Below are 23,285 nucleotides of genomic sequence, written 5' to 3' on the forward strand. Positions count from 1 at the left end.
TGATATTCATGGTTTAATTTTTTTTTTTATAATTTATGATTAATTATAGTTTATACTTTATATATACTATTCTATAATTAATTATTTATATAATATAGTATTCCGGTTGGACCAGTGGTCTACCAGATTGTATCAGTTGAACTATGAACCAATAGTCTTGTAGTTTCATTCACCGGTCCGGTTTTTAAAACATTGCTTTTAGCCATATGGTTAACTCAATGTATTCATCGGCGCTCGACCATGAGACATGGACGCACATTAGCACGACGTACTCCTCTATTCGACAATTTATTAAAATCTGCATTCATAAAGTCTGAGCAAACACTTACAAATTATCTTCCTGCAAAATGTAAATATTATTCTCTTGAATTTCTTGAGAAATTATAACCTTATTTGACCTGTGAAAATAAATTGGATTCTACAGAAGCCCAATTATCCGTTCACTTGGCCCAGCCAAAGTCGGCTCAGAATCTCATTTAAATCTCTCTCTCTCTCTCTCTCTCTCTCTCTCTCTCTCTCTCTCCTCTGCTCTTCTTTTCGCTTTCTCTCTTGCTCGCATACAGCCAAACCAGGTAAATAATCGATGAATTCAGCTTCCGCCAGCTACTTTTAATCAATCTCCCTTCGAATGTTTAGGGTTTTAAGAATCCAATCAATTTTGAATGATTAAAGTTACAATCTTGAAACTATTTTAGCAATTTCTGCTTGATTGTAAGATGACGCGCGTTAGTTTCTGCAAGAGCTGAACTATTACAATGCTTTGTGATGTTAATCGATTGAATAATATCATCAATTTGCCCTCGTTAATTTGTTTTTTTTTGTGTGGGGTGAATAAATTGGGGTCTATTGAGTAGAATTAATTTTGTTCATGCAGTGGTTTGTGTTTGGGTTAGGTTTAGGGCTGATTAATTGTGAGGTTAATAGCTTGAATTTTAGACTCCTATACTAATCAATCTCACAATTAGTAGAATTAGCATTAACGGGGGAAATTGAATATAGTCTGGTATTTCAATTTCATAAAGCACAGTGTTTAAACAGTTGCTAGGTAGCGAACTAGGCTGCATCTTGATGGGGTTATGCAATGCTGGGCAGGCTCACCCAGTCACTTGGTTAAAGATTAAGCTCATAATGGAAGTACTAATAATTTGCATCAAACTTGTATGGCAGTGGATCCCGGTTCTGAAAAAAATGACTCTTAGTTGAAATTGATCTTTTTTGTTTTCTGATTGCAGTTATTATAAAAGAAATATACTGAGGGATATAAACAAGGTTTTTTGCTCTGGTCATGGATTCTTTCGCACATATTCAGGTATGTGTAATCTTGCCATATCATTCAATGTAATTTTGCTTCTGTGGCAGTGTTTATGTTAATTTCTGACGGTGTACATGGGAATTTGTAGTGTCGGGGTTGGTACCTTGTGTTTATCAGTTTATGACTTATACTGTTGAATGTTGATTAACATTCAGTTAGACTAGACTGATGTCGGGGGCTTGAAATTTTGGTAACATGTTAACTTTGAAATTGTGTGAATCGTATTCTTCTTTGTCCTTATTAAGTTGCGTTTAAAACCAAGCAATGCTATTTCATATAGTGATGAGAAGGCTATATCATTGTTGACCAAATTTGAATAGATAGGACAATGCTTATGTTAATTTTTATGCTGATGTAACATATAGTTCTTGAGTTTCTCTTGAGAATTTGCTTGTTTGTAGTTTACTAGAGTTCTGCATTTGTTTGGCTAATACTTCAGTTAACTATTTGGGAGATACAAAAACTTGGTGCAGTATAAAGTTATAAATATAATTATTCTAGTTGTGGTTGTGATATGATCTTGATCTAAGGATTAGGATGGGCATGTGAATTTGCAACAATACTTTTTGTGTTAGGTAAAAAAGGTGTAGGCTACCTCGGTGTGCAATTACCTGTCCAAGTATGTTTGAAAGGTGCAATCAAGATAACTCTTTACTAATTAACACATAACTTAAATGAATGTTTTCAAAAGCGGAGCACACGAGACTCAACTGGCAATCGCCTCAAGGTGGCTCGGGCGATCTATAACCTTTCAATCCCTAAACCCAAAGCCTTCGAATCTTATTAAATCTGTTTTTCCTAAAATAACTCAAAAAATACAATGAACATTCAAATCTCATAAGATATTTTCCCTTCATATCTGATCAGAATCCCTTCAAATCCTCTAAAAATAATGAACATTCAAACATTTCTTCTCTTACTCTTCTTATTTAATTCTTTCTTCTCATTGGACTCAAATTCTTCCTGCACATCGCTGGAAAAGAAGACCCACATCTGTTGGTGCGGCCTGATTCATAGGGGCGTGCGCCCTGAACCCTGGATTTACCTAATCACCCTGCGTTCCTTACTGCTTTAAATGTATTCAACATGAAGAACATGTTCTTAAATCTTAAATTATGGAAACTACCTGGGATATTTTACGTTAGAGTATAAAATCATAGATCATTCCTTTTCTATGGCCCATGGCCCACAGCCCACAAATATAATTCCATATTTCATATTCTTGCAAGAGGCGAACTGAATCCGTACTCATCAATTTTGTAAACCATCTCCATTTTTATCGCATCTGAGCCTTTCATCTAAAACAATATCTCTTACACCTCTGTCAATGCTAAGAAACACTAGAGAACATATTTATTGAGTCATACCACCTAGCCACCGATATTTTGTCTAAAAATAACGAATATAAGTATCAAGGTAAAGATCAGTCTTTTTCACTATTATTAATTGGTTCACCCACCAATTACGTTGATCCAGTTTGTGTGCCCAAGCGATCTGGGTAAAATTGATCCTTGAATCAGAATATGGTGGAAAAGCTTCTCGTTAGTGATAAAAGGTTTTCATAAATTATACTCCTAGATCTCTCAAATTATTACTATTAGAATCAAGCATACATCAATGCATTTACTGTATTATTACTTTATTTCTCAGAAGCATGTTTATCTGAGTGATCTATTCAGTATTCACATAATCTTGGCTTGGCAAATTCTGTCTCCAGCATAATATAATTACTCCCTTTGACTCCAGTCACTCCACAAGTAAAATATTTTTAACATCAGATATTTAGATGATCTCACTCGAACTATGATGGTATTCTAACAACTTTTGCTTTCCTCCAAGTCATTTTGATGGATTGGAAACATGTGTTTCTTCTGATATCTGATGTCTGACAAGAGTATCTGGGTAGATTTGTTTGGAGTTATGGAAGGAAAGAATCATAAAATTTGGAAGCTTGATGTCATTATTTCCTCTTCATGAGTTGTGATAATGAATGAAGTTTTGGGTGATCTATGAATGAGAGTTTAAATTTGACTATGATGCTGTAATTTCTAATTTTAATATATTTCAAAACATGCTAGACTTTATAGTCCAACTGTACCAGACAACCTATTTTTTCTATTTTGAAGCTAGCTAAAGCTTTTTATATGTTTAAATGTACACTAAACAAATTTTCATTCGATCAATGTAACTGATTTACCTTCTGGCTTTAGGATATTTTTCTGGAGTTTCGTGCTGGGAAAATGCTTATGGATGGAACACGTGTGCTCCCTGATTCACGTAAAGGGCTTGTTCGTATTGGGAGGGTAAGAGAAGAAACAACTCATTTTCATCACACTCCGTGATAATTTCTCTAGCCTTTTATATTCTTTCTTCCCAAATTAAGTACTTTGCCCTCTGCAATAGATTTAGTGAATCTATGGTGCATCTTGATTCTTGAATTTCTATCATTTCAATAATCATCAATGTGTACCTTTTGCAGGGTGAAGAAGGGCTGGTCCATTTCCAATGGCTCGACAGATCCCTAAACATAGTGGAGGATGTATCCTAGTCCATCTTTCATTGGACTGATTGCCTTATTTATGTTCACTAGTTCCATTTTCAATCTAATATTTAGTTTTGTGTTCCTTAATAAGTTGGATTTAGGACCAAATTGTTTTCCCTGACGAGGCAGGTTTTGAAAAGGTACATCTTTCTGTCATTGTTTGGAATATCGTACCTGAGGATATCTTCAATAACTATTTTTTCTTCTAATAATTTGCATATATCTCATTTTGTCTCTATTTTTTTCAGGTTAACCAATCTTCTGGAAGAGTATACATCCTGAAGTTTCTTACGGATGACAGAAAGTTCTTCTTCTGGATGCAGGTTAAATCATGAGTTGCCTTTGCACATTCGGGCGCAATATGTCTATAATTCACAAATTTTATTTGCTTTTATCTGTTTCAGGAGCCCAGACCCGAGAATGATACACAGTTATGCAACTCAGTCAATTTCTACCTGAATCAACCTCTAGGTATTTAGGCTACGACCTTATTTGATAATTTTCTGTGCCAGAAGTAAGGGCCATGGTTTCTATGTTCTTCTTACACCTCCTTTAATGTCAAACAGAGTTAGCTGTCAATGAAGAACCAGATTCTTCCGTCCCTTTACAAACTGCGGAAATGGTTCTTGAAGAAGATATCTCATCCAGGTATATTTAACATTAGAAACCTGTTTAGTGATAGCTCACATGGATAAGATCCTCTGTTCTTATCTAAATTTGAGTCAGACTAATACCTCATGTATCAGTAGGAGCTCGTTGGAGAATCTCTAACTTGGTGCTGCATTTACTTTCACAGGGCTGGAGATTTGGTAGGTCCTAGCATGGGTGCAGAAGCAAGTAGTGATGTAACATCTGCAGGACCTGTAAAGTTGGCAGATCTGCAACGGATACTTAGCAACATAGGATCTTCAGGTATTCTTCATTAAGTTATATAATGAAAAATTGAATTTTCCTTAGGTTACATATTACTTCCTCACTGATTAAAACTTATATCTACTTGCTTCATGATGTAGATGCACAGGAAGACCCAGATGCAGGTATGATATTTCGTTTGCAAGTTTTGCGTTTGGTTATTATAACCCCCCTCCCCCTCTCAACTTTATGATTTTCTAATCTTCTGGTTGTTTAGGCTTAGGATTAGGTGATATCTTAAGGCCGGAACTCTTATTGCCTCATATTCAAGAGCTATACTTAGATAAAGAATTGATGTCATATTTGCCTGAGGTTAGTTTTTACTCTGGCCCTCTCAGCAATCCGTTTCATTCTATCTGCGACATTATTAAGAAGTCTCTCTCCGTAGCTACCAGGAACGTGGACTCCAGAGGAGTTGCTGGAACTTCTGCAGAGCCCTCCATTCCGCCAACAACTAGATTCGTTTACTTATGTAAGGCTCTCTTATCCACTTTTTCTTTCCCAATCACCTTATTGTCTGTGATAATCATCTTACGCCGAATGAAATAGAAAATTGGCTTGAGAATAATCTTGTTTGCTACTTTTCAAGTGTGTGTTACATTTCATTTTCTTGTTTTTCTTATTTTAGGTGTTGCGCACGGGACAGGTGGATCTAACCCAGTTTGGTATAGATCCCAGTCAATGTAAGTATAAAAATCTATCACATCTTCTTTATGCTTTTTAGAATACCATTTCATCTGATTAAGGGTGTGTTCTCTTTGGTCGCAATATTATCATAAGAAATGGAGTAATGTCCGGGAAAATTTAAAATCCCCGCCGGGGAAACTGAAACCTATCCACCACCTTACAGAATATATGCATATGCTTAACATTGTTGTTGCTGCCTAATTTGCCCCTTATTCAGATCTCCTATAAAAAACTTCATTAAATTTTATTTTTGATCTTCCTGCAGACAACTTCACTGTTCCATCGTTTCTCGAGGCCCTTGAAGACTCAGTTGCTAAGAAAAATGATGCTGAAGGCAGTGGTGACCTGAGGTCTCAGACATGTCAAGGAAGTGACGCGATGGATGAAGGTCATTAGCGTTGGACTAACACTTTGGTTATAGCTTCTGCTGCTGTTTTTTGTTCGACATCGTTGCTGATTATGTCGATGCCCTGCTCCATTTCTAGCCCAGCTTTGAAGATATTAGTCTCTTCACAAAATGTCAATTCATTTTGATACTTTCCTATATATTTCAAGATGTTTGCATGCTTCATTGCTTATATCTCTCTCTATATATATGATTTAACTGAAAGCAGAAACTGGTGACTTATTTAGACTTGTATTTGTGCTAAAACCATTCTGATTTTAATTTACTTCTGATTTTGCTGTATTTTCTTGTGCATGTCGTCGTTGCGTCGTACTCTCTATGTTCCAAGCTAATTGATTCATATTCCTTTTCAGACGCACTCTCTATGTTCCAAGTTAATTGATTCATATTCCTTTTCGGGACGTTGTAGTGTCATCTCTATATTTATACATCGCCGGTGTAAAATAACTTTATTAAGGCACAAAGGGTGCAAAAAATATGTAGTTATGGTAAAACACATGGCAGCAAGAAGATGCATTTGTAAAAATAGTAGTTTACAAACAATTCAAATGCAGTTCAACGTCTACCTGAGTTTGATCTCTCAAGCACCAACTCCTCCGGCGACTGATCGTAAAGGTCACACTCCTTGGGCGGCTCGCTCTTGCTTCTCCCGTTGCTCTTCGGAGGCTGCACTTCCCTCTCGCTCTCGCTCTTGCTCTTGCCTTGGGGGAAACTCTGTTCCTTGGGCGTCTTCGGGACTTCATATAGCGTTACACCGCCACCTCCGTTGCTCGGAACCATCTCCCCTCTATTCGTTTCTTGAGCCACAAGGGGCTCGAGTATCTCAATCACCTGACTCATCATGGGCCGCCCTTTCGGGTTCTGACTCAGACACTGATATGCCAGGTTGGCCACCTTCATGAGAATTCTCCCCGAGTATTGCCCCTCGATTCTTGGATCGAGTATTCGCACGAGCTTCTTGCTGTGGTTTAGTAGGGGCCGCGCCCACTCCACGAGGTTGTGCTCTCGGCTCGGCCGGCTCTTGTCCATCGCTCGCCGGCCAATCAGCATCTCCAGCAGAACTACTCCGAAGCCATAAACATCACTTCTTGCTGTCAAATGTCCTGAACAAGTACACGACAAAGCAACTTGTTAAAGATCGAGTGTTTGAAGGATTACACAATCGACAAGTTCAGAAATGTTCAACCATCGAAGCATGTAGTCGAAGTAAAACCCCTAGAGATGATGTACACATCAACATAGGACACACAATTAAACAGCAAAATTACATGATAGAAGTGGAAAGATGCACAATGCAACAACGAGACATTGCTAAAACCCGAAAATGTAAGCATTTACGATGAACGTTCGCTACTAGGGGGAAAAGCCAACATCCGATAAAGAGCATATAATGCTATAAACATCTTGATCATTTACAGTAAAAGTCTGCTATTGTTGGACTCACCAGTCATGACATACTCGGGAGCAGCATAACCATACGTGCCCATAACCCGTGTTGATACGTGTGTCTGATCACCAGTGGGGCCGACCCTAGCCAGTCCGAAATCAGAAAGCTTTGCATTGAAATCCTGCAGATTGTTTTCTTCACCTTAGCAATGAAGTTTAGTGTTAACTATAAAAAATAGAAACAAAACTGCATAACTGAAGGATATTCACATTGTTGCTTTTCAGTTGAATCAAGCATGATTTTTGTCAAGTCCAGAAATTTTGGAAAAAATCATTCATAATCTGCAGATTTCAACGTCAGACTCCGACTGACCAGATCAAGCAAAATGTTCGAAGTCTTGAAATCCCTGTAGATAATGGGCTTCTCCACTCCATGAAGAAATGCAAGCCCCTTTGCAGCATCCAAAGCAATCTTCAACCTTTGTTGCCACGTTAAAGTGGCGCGAACTCCTACAAGATGCAGATGTATCAGAAAGCTATTCACTAGCTAATACTCCATTACTCGTCACAAGAAGCTCAGCTAAAGCAAATGATAGGATGCATAGAGAAGTTTCGGTTTTTGGCTACTCACTTAAGAAAAGGTGTTTCTCCAAGCTCCCAGACGCCATATATTCATAGACCAACAGCCTATGGTCGCCCTCGCAGCAGTAGCCGATTAATTTCACCAGGTTAGGATGTCGGAGCTGCCCTAGATAATTAACTTCTGCCTGCAAGTGAACACTTCATCGTGAGATGTCTCAAAATAAAGGGAAGAATCTCTACAGTTCCCATAGGAAATAGGAGAGACTAAATGAATAAATTTAGTCAGTCTCTAAATCGAGAGTGAAACTCCATGTCGAATTGTGAAAGTAAGCTAATGAGTAAAACTTCTACCAGTTGTTAACTTGCAATCACGTGACGTAAAATTACCAGCCATTCTCTGTCCCCTTGTAGACCTTCGGGATCAAGCTCTTTAATGGCAACTTGGGTCATCTTATAGCCCGGGCGCAAGTTTTCATCCACGACACCTTTATAGACAATGCCAAAGCCACCCTCACCGAGCACTTGGTCGGGCCGGAAGTGCTTGGTCGCCAACTTCATTTCCTCATACGTGAAGATGTCAAGATCACCATTCCCCGGATTTTGTCGTAGATCCTTGACATTTTTGGGGATTATCACAAAACCATTCGAACCAACAGAGCCCCCTTTCGAATGAGCAGTATCTGTATGAGCATCTTAGAATGTTAACAAACGAAATGAAGCGTATTCACTGGAAACTATACTTGTCCATGAATCATGATGCATCTGATTCAAAGTCATGGATAATTATGGTTTTTGGAAAGAGAGAGTACAATATTTTTTTCCAAGAGAGATTGACTCTATCGACTCGTGAGGTCTACTTTTCAACATTTCTATGTTTCATATCATCAGTTTCAGATAACAAACCAAACAAACATAAGATTCAATCGCACACTTTGCTGGACACTAACACGAAGTCATCCTCAGTTTTTGAAAAACCTTGGAATCTTCGACACAAACTAACTTTAATACAAAGCAAATCATACACAAATTATTTAAATTCTGATCTCTCCAAGAGAAATGAATCATTTCTATATGTAAGCCTCGGAATCAGTTTTATCGATTCCAGCTAAAAACTGAGATGCAAAGCAAATCATACACACTCTAGTGATATTTAAATTCTCTCAATTTCTCCCTCCAAGAAAAAGGAAGGATTTTTATTTGGAAACCAAGGAATCTTTGATTCAAGCTAACTGAAATGCAAATCAAATCATACACAGATTACTTAAATTCTCTCTTTACCCTTTACAAGAAAAAGGAAGCATTTCTATATGGAAACCTCGGATTATTCAATTCAAACTAACTGAACTGCAAAGCAAATCATGCACAAATCATTCAAATTCTCTCACCAAGAAAAAGGAAGGATTTCAATAAGGAAACCTCAGAATCTATGATTCAAACTAACTAAATGCAAAGCAAATCATACACAAACTATTCAAATTCTCTCTCACCCCCAAGAACAATGAAGCGTTTCTATATGCAAACCTCGGAATCTATGATTCAAAGTAACTAAAATGCTAAGAAAATCATACACAAACTATTTTTAAATTATCTTCCCTCCCCCCTCACGAAGAAAAACGAAGCATTTCTATATAGAAACCTTGAATCTCCAATTCAAACTAGCTAAAATGCAATGCAAATCTATTTAAATTCTCTTTCCCCCTTTCGCGAAGAACAACGAATCATTTCTATACAGAAACCTCGGATCCTTCGATTCCAAACATACACAAACTATTCAAATTCTCCCTCTTTCTCTTTCACCAAGACAAAGAAGCATCTCTATACATGGAAACCAAGAATCTTCGATTCAAACCAACTAAAATGCAAAGTAAATCATACACAAACTATTCAAATTCCCAATCCCTCCCAAAAAGAGGAATCATTTCTACACATGACAAGATATAAACAACTAAAAACAAGCAACAAAACCGAAGTAAGAGAAATTCAAGAAACCTGTTCTGTTACTTGAAAGCTTGCTCTCCGATTGCGGGTGCTCATCGCCTTCAACGCTGAAACAAGAACCCATTTTTCCTCAAACCAACTACACAAGATTCACATTTTCAGCTCCCACCATTTTGCACAACTGGATTCAACGCAAAGATTGAATCTTTCCCCCCTTCTCTATATCTGTGGCGATCTCAGCCCAAAAAAAGGAAGTTTTTTTTAGAAAAAACCCAAGTGGGTCGGCGGCAAAATGAATCTACCAATCAGGTAAGGAAAGGGGGCGGTGAAAAAAATGAAACTAACAGTTGCGAATTTAACTGTTGTTTTACTAGTGGGGGATGGTTTTTGAAAGTAACGATCTTTTGTTTTCCGGAATTCACAATGCCTCACTCAATAATGCTTGAAGAATTTTGTAGTACTATCAAACAAGATTGCCTTTGGCCCTACAAAGTCTACCAAAGATTATTGTTTCTAGCATGATGCCAGAGTGGAGCTTTGACTTATAAAAATTAAAAGATGTAAAAATCATGATATTTTGGTCCCTAGAGCAGTTTTAAATTTTGATTCAACCAAACGGCGCCGTTTACAAATAGACACGTAGATGACATTCGTTTAACTCATATGCTGTTAGAGTGTCCACTATACTAGAGCCGCGGCGCTTGGGCGCGAGCCGCGGCCCTCCTATAGTGCCGGCCACGAGCCGCGGCTCAGCCGCAGCTCCCCTTTTCTGAAACTTTTTTTTTTTTTTTTTTGTTTTTTAATTTCTTCTACAAATATACCCAACTTTCCCCAATTTTTTACACCATTCCAATCTCCACTCTTTTCATTTTATCACCAATTATACTTTTGAAAAATGAGTTCCGGCGATGAGTTCCAACAATTGGTGGATAGATTGTATCCAGACCATCTTCGGCCCGGAGTATCTACGGAAGCCAAATGCCGATGAGTGCCAGATATTGATAGATATGCACGAGCGAGTGCATAATTTTCTGGGGATGATGGGTGTTGGGGTTTGTATACTAAAAGATGCTTCGAGCGTACATGCCTTTGTACAGTCAGCTTGTGCATGTATACGAGAAACGCCACATCCACTTGTTTACCTATTTATGAGAATAAATAATATAATATAAATAGTTTATTATTGAAATATGATAAACAAGTCTAAGGCTTTTTACTAAGAAGGTCAAGTAGGGAAATTCGATGAATCTCCTCATGAGTTTTCCAGTAGGGGACTTGGCCAGATCTAGTAAGAAGAAAAACGTATTCACAACCTAGATAGGCTTTGGCTACCTATTGGAACGGTTGCGGTGTTTGTGATAATTCTCTCTTACCTAAGATGAGATTAGTAACACCGGTGTGGTAAAGCACTGAAAGGATCTAATCCGAAATGTATTCTTTATTGCTATCTACTGAAAGAATATATTTCAAGAAAGTTTAGTATTTTCTAGTCTATGATATTAATATCAATATTGTTTATTCAATCAAACGCCACTTTGACTTATCAATATGTGAGAGTTTGTACGTAACTCAAGTTCATGATATCTTGGGTGGTAGTAATTGAATAACATGAAGGTATTGGAATATTATTTCATAGAATTCGCGTGCCCAGTGTGGTATGATTAAATCCCTAAGGGGTGATCCCCAAGAGGTGTTTGAAAGAGGTATTTATTATTCAGAAAACTGCGCAGTTGGAATTTATTCCACGAATAATAAATAAAGTTTCAAACTAGAAAAACTCTTTGGAGAATTAATTTAATTCTAGTCACATAGCAGACAAAAGAATTAAATTGATGGATCAAGATAATCTTAAACGCGGGAAATATTATAAAATAAAATGGACCCAAGTTATTTGTAATTTGGTGATTTAAGTGGGAGTGCAATATTATTCTTTAGTGGAATAAAATAATATTCCATTGATAATATATTAAATCATGGGTCATTTGATTTAATTAGTAATTTATCTAATGGGTGAGCCCAACACTTAAGTCATTCCATGGATCCCCAACCTAGCCCAACAAGTCCATTATAAATAGTGATGAAATGTGGAAACCCTAGCATACCATTCATTCACAACACTCCTCCCTAAACCCTAGAAGCCGTCGCCGGCTCTCTCTCTCTCTCCTTGCCTCGGTTTTCGTGCCTTGGCACGTGGGAGAATTAGGGTTTTGTTTTGTTCTTGTTCTATCCTAATTCATAGGATTAGATCAAGACAATATTGAGTTTGTGATTGGGTTTTCCTAGATCTCTTCAAGACTATTATTGATTATCTAAGATCCGCCCACACGGATGGAGAATCAAGGACTAGGGAATAGGTTGGAAGATTCATGGTCGATAAACCAAGGATCTCCGGGTGGTGCAGCTAGCAACGTCAATCCAATGATGGATTATGAGGTAACAATCAAATCTACATCGAATATGCATGATTATGTGTTTATTTGATGTTATATCTATAGATCTATGTTAATTGCATGAAATTGGAGTCGAATGCATAATCACCTAAATAGATCCGTTCTAGGACCTGTTTGGTTTCCGTGTCTTCCGCTGCGGTAGTCCCAACAATGGGCAGCATCGATTGCATGCACTGGGAGTGGAGGAACTGCCCGGTTGCTTGGAAGGGGCAGTTCACATCTGGATTCAAAGGAAGACACCCAACAATGATACTGGAAGCTGTTGCTGACTACCGACTGCGAATCTGGCATGCCTATTTTGGTGTCGCGGGGTTAACAACGACATCAACGTACTAGATTCGTCCCATCTCTTCAATGATGAGTGTCGGGGTGAGGGTCCGACGGTCAGATTCATGGCCAACGGGACGCAGTACAACAGGGCATACTACTTAGCCGATGGGATATACCCTCGTTGGCCCGTGTTTGTCAAGACGATCCGGCAGCCGGTTGGGCCGAAACAATCCTATTTCGCGGCCAAACAAGAGAGTGCTCGGAAGGACGTTGAGCGTGCTTTTGGTGTCCTCCAATCGCGATGGGGCATTCTTCGGTGCCCGGTTCGACAATGGCACGAAAATGATGTCGCCTCCATCATGTATGCATGTATCATATTGCATAATATGATAATAGAGGACGAAGGATATTCTACAGAGAACTGGGCACCGGAAGAGGGTGCAAGTACGAGTCACGGTGTTGCAACCGCCCCACTGCAGATGGGTGTACCGCGTAGTGATGCATACTTGATCCAACGGTTCGCCGATATGCGGAGGGAAACATCACATACGACACTGCAGGCTGATATGGTAGAAGAGGTTTGGAATCGTAGGGGAGGAGGGCGTAGAGCGTGATATGCGTTGGGAAAGTAGTTTATTAGAAGTCGAGAATTTTCGTTGTATAATTTTACCCCTTTGTATAATACAACGAAGATTTTGTTTTAATTTTAGTTCGTATGCATTTTTTCAATTATTATTGTAGTAGAATTAAAAAATAAACAAAATGGAAAAAATTAAATTTTTGGTGGCTTGGCCATGTCCACTATAGTGGGAAACATGAGCATTCGTGGCCCGACCACGATTTTGTGGCCTGGCCACATTTTGTGGCTTGGCCCGGCTATGTATAGTGGACACCTTTAGCCTGCCTCCTCCATGTATGATTTTACGGTTGCATATCATTACAAACAAATTCAAATTTGAACTTTTTTTTGTTGATTAAAGTTCGGGATGGACTACAAATCAAATATCATTAATGTTTCAATCGATTTATCCTTGGTTTTATAAGTCAAAGTTGCAACCTCAGCTTCATGCTCTAGGTAGTCATCTCATTTCAATTATCAATAAATTGATATAGACAAATATGATTGTTTAGTTGTTCATTGGCTGAAGTATTTCAATGAATTTGAATGGCGGAGTGCAAAACTCTGATCATGATAGGATTTTATAGACTAACCGTGGGCAAAATAAGAAGAAATTATTTGGTTTAATTTGCAAATTGTGTAACCCTTCTCATCTCAGAACTTTTCTTCATCTTTATATCATATCAATGAATCTAAAAAATCCTGAGAAGGAATGCGATTCAATTAAGGTGATTTATAAAAAAAAACAACTTTTTAAGTAGTACTATAACACTCGAAACTTTAAGAACACGCTAGTACAAGTGGTGGGCCACGATTGTGCCCATAACAAGACACGACAATGGCCCATGATTGTCCCCACTATGGGGCACAAACAATCTCTCACCAGTTTAAATAAAGGCTATTCATCGTGCTATATATTGTCTTTTTTCCATTCAAACTAAAGTTTTTGATCGAAATTTGATATTTTCTATGAATTTAAAATTTAATTGCTAGTATTATGAATTTATGCTCTATTAGGGGTGTCGAAACGGGTACCCGCGGGTACCGCACCCGACGACTCGGGTACCCGCACCCGATTTTGGCCGAAAACTATGTCCCGATACCCGTCCCGCAGTGAATCGGGTATTACCCGATACCCGAGTCGGGTATTCCGCACCCGACACCGCGGGTACCTGAGCCGAAACCAATTTTTTTTCTTTCAAATCTTCTTTTTTTATTTTATTTTATTTATTTGTATAGTTTAGAATATTTTTTTAAAATACTACTTGTTGAATGTAATAGACTCTCACTTAACCCTTTATTTTTATTAATTAATTTTGTTGAGAATTGAGATGAAGCATGTAATGTAATTGTAATCTTTGATTCTCTGTTTTCGTGTGTTTCCTAAATTTAAGTTAAAATGCTTAACCTTCAATATTGTTTACATATTGTAGTCTGTAAATAAGGAATTAGAAACTTATATTTAAAAAAAAATTGAAATATTTGCTTTAAATTTTCATGTTACCAGAAAGGAGTTGAATGCAGTTGAATCAGAAAAGACGGAAGATAAATATACTTAACCCTAATTAAAAGTTAAAAACTTAAAAATACGTTTGTAATATATTACTAATAAAAATTTACATTATGATTTTTAAGTCAGCCCAATCAGCAAGTATTAAAATTAAAAATAAAATATTATAAAATATTAATATACATATCGGGTATGTCGGGACTAACGGGTATACCCGAGCGGGTATTGGGTACCCGATACCCGCAAAACCCAAAATAGTTATACCCGAACCTGCCCCGTTACCCGACTCTATCGGGTATCGGGTACCCGTTACCCGGCGGGTATCAGATCGGGTTCGGGAATACCCGTTACCCGCTACCCGTTTCGACACCCCTGCTCTATATCAAATTTTCCGTTAGTTTAATTTCACCCCTAGTTTGACGTGGTATGCCAGATTTTGTTGAAGGATAAACTGGTCAATATAAGCAACATCGTCACTTTTATTAGTGTAAACGACATCCTTTTGTTTTGCTTTAACTTAAGTTAAAAATTTTCTCTCAATTTTTGTCGGAATTTCTAATTGTGGAAAATTCCCCACATAAGTTCATGAATTTCACAACCAAATTTAATACTATAAATTTGGGCTGATTAATGGTTTCTTTTAATTATTTCTTTGTGTGCCATAAAAAAATATAGGAAATTGTTATTTTTGCGCACATGTATTGGAAATTTAATTTTCAATTTATAAAACTAAATTCGCAGAAACCAAATAACAAGAGTAGTGAGTAAGAAGAAGAACCACTGTCCAAGCCATCTGCCGTCTCTTTTGGTTCGTCATTCATCAATTGCTCTACCTCTTTTAGCTTTCGATGTTCGCTGTTTATTTATATGAAATTAGAGTTTTTATTTTATTCTCTCGAATGTAAATAAAAATCCAGTCTTTGTCAATAAAAAGCTAATTAGTAAATACTCTTGCACAATGACTAGGTTGAAGCTGTAGATATGCGAAATTATACATTTTTTGATAGCTATTTGTGAGATTCAGTAATAATTACACAAACTTATGGCTAATTGATTAACTTGAAGTATTCAATTATTTGAAGCTTATTCAGAGGATTGAGCAGAATCAACAAGCAGGAAAAGAATGGCAGATGAAGCAGTCAGAAGTGTAAGCAATTAAACCCTAACTTTTTTGGCAAAAGATGTTTACTTGTGTTAATGTTGCTTTGGATTTAGGCATTTATGGAAATTCAAGGTCGGATGATTGAGACTACTGGGAAGTTGAAGCAGGTTAGTTCATTAGTGATTTTGATTGATTTTCTTTGGAATAAAGGAAAAATGCTATAAATTTGTTATCTTTCTGGAATTTTTTATTCAGGTCCAAAATCAGATGCGAAATAAAGAAACGGAGAAGAAGAGGGCTTACTTGACTTTGGAGGAACTTAAGCAGCTATCTGATGATACAAATACATACAAATCTATTGGCAGAACGTTAGTTTTTTAAATGGATGTTTTGTTATTTGCAGTTCGGTTAATATATGGCATCATATGTTATGTAGTTGTGACATTGTGTGGCTCTGAATATGATTGCAAGTAACACTTAAAAAATGGGCAGGTTTGTATTGGAGCCAAAATCAGCTTTGATGGAAGAACAAGAAGGAAAGTTTAAGGATAGTGAGGCTGCTATTTCCTCTTTGCAGGTATGATTAAACTTGTGACTTTGGCCATGTGGAATTTTAGCTTTTGGGAGTTTCGATGATTTTCATTTCAGCTAGATAGCTTCTGTGTATTTATTATTGATATTATTCTTCAAGTATGATACTAGTTGCAGATATTGAGTAATATAACCCTAAGCCAGTAGGGGTCTGCAGTGTTGGATTTATACCCCTAATATAGATATAATACACTAAACCATGCCATTATGAAAATGCGACGTATCTTGTTTCTCTGGTTTCATGGTATATTGCAGAAGACTGAGCTTTTTGAATTTTTTATTAATGATCTGAAGGCCTTTGACCATCTAGAATGAGGATTTCTATAATTTGTGATCATACTCCATTAGGTTGTCATATCAAAAGCATTGTGCATTCATTTTCTTGGTGTAAGTTACAATCTAACTGGATGTAATATGTACCCGAGACATCATACCTACAAGGTGGGGGGAAGAAATTATAAGGCAGGGATTGCAGACGAATTGTTGGTTTCCTAGATTACTTGTAGTTGTATTATTAACATTTTTAAATCAATCTTCAAGCCAATACAGAGGAAGTTTTAATTACATTCTGAATATTCTAATGTTAGACTATATGTATCTTTGTATTTGGTTATGTCATATTTGTCAATGGCTGATTTGATCTACCTATGCCTAAAACCAAATCACAAATATATTACACAAAACTATCATCCAATCCATTTTGATGTTTTTGAAGAAGTTCTAGAATTATTTAACACTAATGCTTTCAGATTAAGTCTAGAAAGGGCATAGTACCGCAACTGAAAACAGTATATATATTATAAATGATGCAAGTCTAGTTGCTTTGTGATAAGTTCTGAACCTAGAAATGTCAAATTGATTACCAGAGGTCAAACTAATACATGTTGATTCTATGCATGTTCCCTTTATATTGGGTCGCATATGGGACAGTTGAGTAAATGATATGAATGCAAAGAATCTACCTTCACCACTTGAACGTGATATGATTCATGTTGCAATGCTTGAAATGGCTTTAAGATTCCATAATATTCTAAATTACATAGATATTGTTAGGGGAACAGGGTGAAGGTTATTGTTAGGTATTAATGTCTGCAAAAAGAAAACGGGTTGAAAGCTTTTACTGGATAATCATATCTTGGAAAAAGGGTGAAGCTTTTGCTAAAGCTTGTGACCTCATCTGCTAATTGTTCAATTTGTAGCAAGAAGTGTTACTCTGTCCCACTCTAAGTGATACGTTTTCCTTTTTTGGATGTCCCATAGAGTGGGACGGAGGGAGTATCACATAGTACCACCTTTTATGCAAGGTTAGCGAGAGTAACTGAAACTAAGATTTAACAGCTGCTTTCATTTGGAAAATTCCAAGTTGTAGTTGGTTATGAATAAATGTAACAAATGTCTGATTTTAGTTTTCAAAGAGTAGTACTAGTGCTGAAGAATCGTAGTCCATTTCAAATTAGTTGGAGATGCAACCTCTACAAATGTTTGGCTAGTAAATGCCACTGTAATTATAAATATGCCAATTGTTTACATTTAGGATATGCGTTTCTTTATCAATATCATGCCTATAAACACACGGATGTTTAGGATTTATTTTGTCCAGTTTGTAAAAGAATTTAAAGACTATGTAAAAGGAAGTAATATATTAGTTGGAAAAAATTGTATTTTGTGAAGCAAGTTGGAAACAGTGGGAAGATAATTTACAATAAGGTATACTACTATATATATTTCATATGTTATTCTCATATTATGGTATTTACTGTCCAAGGAAAAACATAAAGAGAACTGGAAATTGTTGGGTGGTTAAAGAGAACTAACTAGTAAGTTATTTTTGTCTAAGAAGTGAAAAAAAATTCAGGATGTCAAACCACTTGAGGAATTTATCGTCCCCATTAATTCCTGCGAATCATGTTAGTTAACATGCTTTGACCTAGTGGAGGGAACAGGTTGGTCTCAGGGTTGGAGAATTCTCGCATTGATTAGCAGCAGTGCAGTCTTTGACTGAAATCCTTTTCTTCACTGAAGTGGGCACTTGGATATTTTGACCTCACTCCTCCAAATTTTGAGACTACCGAAGCTTCTGTAACCTGCACTGTGGTGGTAGTGGTGTCTTTGCCTCTGCTTCTGCACACTAGGTTAACGATGAATTTAGTACTCTGCCACGTCCGCATAAGGCTCTGTAATAGGAGTGGGTTTAAGTTTTCTCTGATGAAGGGACAACAATAGTTCGTACTAGGCTATGCGACGTTGAATCTAAGGAGATCAAGACCTTTACTGCGAAAATAACCACTGCAGAAGTCCTTCCATATTCTAGCTAGCAAACATGATTAGCTTATTTATCGAGTATAAATTGGTTTTAAACTGTGTTGGAACTAGGAAGAGGCAGTTCAAAATAGTACTAATATGTACGGGGCGATCTTATCATATGCGTTTGAAAGCTTGTTTTTCTCATGTTATGCTTAATAAACACCATGAGAATCTATGTCTCTTTAAATGATCAGTGAAAACTCTTCTCCAAGAGTTAATGAAGAATCTAATACATTACTGTTCTCATTTGATAGACCTCGAAGGAGTACTTAGAAAAGCAGATGGCTGAGATCGAGACGAACCTAAGGGAGCTTCTGCAACAAGACCCTGCTCTTGCTCGTCAGATAATGTCTATGTCCATGTAATGATGCAAGTCTGGTTTGCTCGAATTCTTAAGCCTTGTAGCAGATTTTTGACTTCTCTAAGCAGTAATCTTGACCGTTACTATCTTTTTTCGCCACTCTTGTTTACTCCCCTTGGCGCGTGGGCGTTGTAATAATGTCCAGTTCCTGGTTTACATACATTTGGGGAATAGATTGCAAAGCTACATTGTCTTTATAATTGTTGAAGACTTGCTGTTATCATCATTTTCATTTGTTAGTGAATTTCTATTTTCATTTTATTTGCACACAGAGGGAAGGGTCAGTGCTAGGACTCCAATTTTCAGCTGCTGCATTAGCATTTTAAATTTTTACCCATAAAACTAACAATCCTACCATAAAATATTTTTTCACATTTTTCAGTTCCTCATTTTTTAATTATATTCCAATTTTATATTTATTTGAATTTTAATATTTATGAAATGATTCCAAAATTGAAAACTACTTTAGTGACTAATAATTTTGATTATTAATTTTAGACATTACAACTTTACAAGTTTTGAGAACCTAACAAAATTAATCCTAAAAAATTGCTCATGGATTTTAATTGGTAATGCTACAAACTATCGGTTTTAAGCTTTTCTAAGTTACTAATTTCATTGTACTAATTTTAATCGTAGACATTATATAAATTTTAAAAATTATCTTCAACTCATCAAGAAAAAAGATGAATAAAAAGGAAAATCAAAGGGAAAATCTGAAGAAAAGGATAAAAACAAGGAAAAATGGTGCGACCGCAACGTCTCTCCGATAACCCATCCGATCACCCGCTCATCGCCACACCTTCTGCGCCTTTCGCAGCTCCCCGCCCCGAAAAGAAAATTATTGACTATAAAGTAAATTTATTAGGAAGTCATCCATATGCTTTAATTCCACGATTTTTTGGCTGAGAAATTTTGTAAGAACTTAAAATTCTTGTCATTAATTTTGAATACGTTTAGTAATTCTATAGTAGTAATTTTTTCTTTAGGTTATAAAATAATTACAAAAATTTACTCAAATCTTCAGAAAGTTAGTAATATTTATTGCAATAAGCCAACTATTTTTGTTGATGAGAATGTGATTTAAAATTCTTCAGAAATTCTCTTTCCAAATAACTCAATCAATTAAAGAGAGATGTTAATGATGCGAGACAATTTTTGCCACCCCACAGGCTATAAATGATGCGACACACATTTAGGTATAAGAGTTGAATTTTTTTTAGTGCTATCTAGCCACACTTATTAAATAGATCGGATTAATATATGTTATTTGTTATATATAGTTGAACACTATCATTGATTTGGAGAAATTGGTCCACTTAATATTCACATATATATTTATTTAAAACAATTACGATATGAATTTCATTACTGGAATTCAAATGATAGAATAGCTTTGTGAATATCATATTTCTCTTCTTAATTAACCTAAAACTAAAATTGATATTTATAGTAAAATAGTACCATTAAATATTTGTATCATTAGAAGGAAGCTAAACAGTACTATATAACAATAACCTTTTATGTATACATTTTGCATTCGATCATAGATAACAATTACAAATTGTAAATATTTATTAATAGCTTGATTTATCTTCCCAACACACTGAAATTCTACGCATAATATTAATATAGACAAATTAATTTCTATTTTAAGAATAAATTTAATACATATTACATAATATCTACTATTATTAATAAATTTCTCTTTCTTGACTCCCTTTTTTGTGATTTTTCGAAAGAAATACGAAGTGATGGGGATAGCTATAATAGCAGCTAATTAATAAATCAAACGACCTACTTTTATATATTTAATTTTTTTGGACCCTAACAATAACCTACCTTTTCATGCAATCGTATCATATTAAAATTCTTGATTTGTATATAATTTTGATACATGTCATAATATAAATTGGGCAGCCAACATAGAAAAAGCTGTGATCCAAGTGAGAATTATGATGGTGGGTTCACATCCACCTATATTGTGAGTCATATTTGACACTATTTTCAAATAGAATTTAATGATGGTCGTCTCTTTCTATATTCAACACGAAATGGACATTGTGACAATTGATTGTAGTAATTCTTATCGGTCATGTTTGGCCGCCTCCATTATAAATAAATTATTAATAAAAAAAATAAATAATTTATAATATTAACAAATCAGATATATTGAAAATTAATAAATCTTATAAAGATGGACATGATAGATCGTGTCAAAACTATACGGTGAGTTAATATTGATTGATTACCTTACCATATAATGTTTTTTAAATGCTAATAATAATGGTTAATATTGAGATATTGAGAGAATATATAATAGCTATTTTAAATAGTCAATGTATAAATAATACAGTAGCTAAATTTTTAAATAAATAATTTTTTTTACCAAATGTATTTAGCAATTTGAAATATGACAGTAATTTATTCACCATATAAAATCAATTATTTAAACTTTAATTAATTTAGTTACTTATTAAATAATCCGGTCACAGTCTAGCTCTAGTCTCCCTTTTAAGTCACGAATCTAAACTTCTTAAATCAATCATGTACATTAATTACACATGATATATATAAATTTAACTACGCCATACAAAGAATTATGTTACTACTACATTATAAATCAATCATGTGCATCATCTACTGACCTACTACATATGTAGAAAGAGTTCAACAAATATATACACAGATAATCATAGAAATTACTCCATATTTTTTTTTAGAATGTAAGGGCATGTTTTTTTACCCTTAGCTGATTTCATTTGTCCACTCACTGAGTAGACAAGTGGCAACACCGACGAATTTCATTGGCACAGAGAGGGTGCGTGGCGAGCAGTCCCACCCACTTTCTCGCTCTAGTAGTAGCTAGTCCTGCAACATGTCCTCTAACATGCATCTCATCGTTTTTGTTCCATTGGGACAGGACAACAACGAGAGCTTGTTGATGCTCTAAGAACATTACAATTGCACGTTTAATTAAAACTAATGCATTCAAAATTCACAACAAAATTTCTGTATTAAAAAAAATTAATCTTTGCTTACTATAGAATTCGAACCTTGATACTACTGCATTATTCATCCAACAAATGTATCCATGGATAGTAACTCTCCGTGATTGAAAAAATTAGGTGGGGTGTCTATTGACATTTGGCATAATACTTGGTATATATTCTCATTTGAACTATACACATTTAATCTATATATTATAATAAGACATGAAATAAACATAACGAATTATGAACAAAAAATGGCATGCTCAAAGCCATAGTGTTTGAAAGTCTTTAGCCATCAAAGTAGAATAAATTTAACTGAAATTCGACCTACCACAGTTGACTTCCTAAAGTAAAGTCAGCTGCTCTATTTTTTCTATTTTATTTTGTCTTTTTCCAAAAATTCTCGTAAATGCCATTTTGTTCACATGGAGATAAGGAAAACTCAAACAGAAGAAAACCCATGCAGAAATCTCAAGCCTGAGTTTATTTTTTCAACTTAATTTGATAGTGAAATACATAATAATAAAATAATGACAAAGATAGAATGTCATATTCTAGGATGTATATATCTTTTCTTAATTAAGACAAAGAAAACTCTTGCCATAGTCTTCAAATCGTACAAAAGATATAAATTGTAATGAAAATTGTGTATTAATTCTATTGTAAAAAGAAATTAAAAGCTATTATGGATATTTAATTTTTTTCTTTACCAAATTATGTGGACATATAGTACTACATACTTATGACAAGTGTCTTGTAGATATTAATAATCAACAACTAAATCAGCTCATCATAAATTTTTTAACATGATTTGCAACATCAATTGATTAATTAGAATATACGGCAAAATTGCAACATCGGCCGTCCCTACATTTTCTTTTGATTATTTATGTTCATCACATTTTGAGTATATAAAATTTATTTATGATTATGTATTTTTCGGTTATCAAATACAACTACATTATAATAAATTAAGCAGAAATCTAATAAACTATAAATTCCACCTGTCAATAAAAATTGTTATTCTGATATTTTTTTTAATAAAAGAATGCTCAAACTATCAAAGAGAATGAATAGATCAAGACAGTCAACTATAGCATATTACAGATGTACAAACCAAATGCAATGCTAGAAAAAAAACACTTAATAAATCCCACTTACTATGATTGTGCAGCACATGTACTAATTTTGATGACGTGGGATGCATATAATTATCACTTAGTTAGATAATCGCCCTCCTCATAAATTAACATGTCTATTACTCCATGTGGTCATGTGGAGTGGGGCTCTTAAATTATCAAATTTATTTTTGATATTTGT

At 35.5% G+C, this 23,285-nt stretch overlaps 4 protein-coding genes across 5 annotated transcripts; 3 read left to right on the top strand and 1 right to left on the bottom strand.

The window, feature by feature from the left end:
• The first annotated feature begins 436 nt into the window (after positions 1-436).
• LOC125213051 (26S proteasome regulatory subunit RPN13) lies at positions 437-6,141 on the top strand. Its single transcript, XM_048113405.1, has 14 exons — positions 437-572; positions 1,233-1,309; positions 3,523-3,615; positions 3,792-3,851; positions 3,956-3,994; positions 4,103-4,177; positions 4,259-4,325; positions 4,421-4,502; positions 4,651-4,766; positions 4,868-4,891; positions 4,984-5,078; positions 5,155-5,238; positions 5,395-5,449; positions 5,719-6,141. Exons 2-14 carry the CDS (start codon positions 1,286-1,288, stop codon positions 5,847-5,849), a joined length of 945 nt encoding a protein of 314 aa, XP_047969362.1. The 5' UTR covers positions 437-572; positions 1,233-1,285; the 3' UTR covers positions 5,850-6,141.
• A 148-nt stretch (positions 6,142-6,289) lies between these two features.
• Positions 6,290-10,170, bottom strand: LOC125213050 (probable serine/threonine-protein kinase PBL17). Its single transcript, XM_048113404.1, has 6 exons — positions 9,817-10,170; positions 8,215-8,507; positions 7,877-8,012; positions 7,619-7,755; positions 7,304-7,427; positions 6,290-6,962 (listed from the first exon to the last, which is right to left on the bottom strand). The coding sequence occupies exons 1-6, from the start codon at positions 9,887-9,889 to the stop codon at positions 6,415-6,417; spliced, it is 1,311 nt and encodes a 436-aa protein (XP_047969361.1). The 5' UTR covers positions 9,890-10,170; the 3' UTR covers positions 6,290-6,414.
• A 2,437-nt stretch (positions 10,171-12,607) lies between these two features.
• LOC125209303 lies at positions 12,608-13,099 on the top strand. Its single transcript, XM_048108902.1, has one exon. It carries the CDS (start codon positions 12,608-12,610, stop codon positions 13,097-13,099), a length of 492 nt encoding a protein of 163 aa, XP_047964859.1.
• A 2,189-nt stretch (positions 13,100-15,288) lies between these two features.
• On the top strand, positions 15,289-19,228 carry LOC125211343 (prefoldin subunit 1). Of its 2 annotated transcripts, none has more exons than XM_048111080.1 (6): positions 15,289-15,422; positions 15,697-15,761; positions 15,830-15,883; positions 15,972-16,084; positions 16,209-16,293; positions 18,866-19,228. In XM_048111080.1, exons 2-6 carry the CDS (start codon positions 15,738-15,740, stop codon positions 18,974-18,976), a joined length of 387 nt encoding a protein of 128 aa, XP_047967037.1. In that variant the 5' UTR covers positions 15,289-15,422; positions 15,697-15,737; the 3' UTR covers positions 18,977-19,228. The 2 variants fall into 2 exon arrangements, with proteins under 2 accessions (XP_047967037.1, XP_047967038.1); XM_048111081.1 differs by having other exon boundaries at positions 15,317-15,422; positions 15,706-15,761.
• The last annotated feature ends 4,057 nt before the right edge of the window (positions 19,229-23,285 follow it).

The sequence above is a fragment of the Salvia hispanica genome, chromosome 3, assembly GCF_023119035.1.
Source record: "Salvia hispanica cultivar TCC Black 2014 chromosome 3, UniMelb_Shisp_WGS_1.0, whole genome shotgun sequence".
Classification (NCBI taxonomy): Eukaryota; Viridiplantae; Streptophyta; class Magnoliopsida; order Lamiales; family Lamiaceae; genus Salvia; species Salvia hispanica.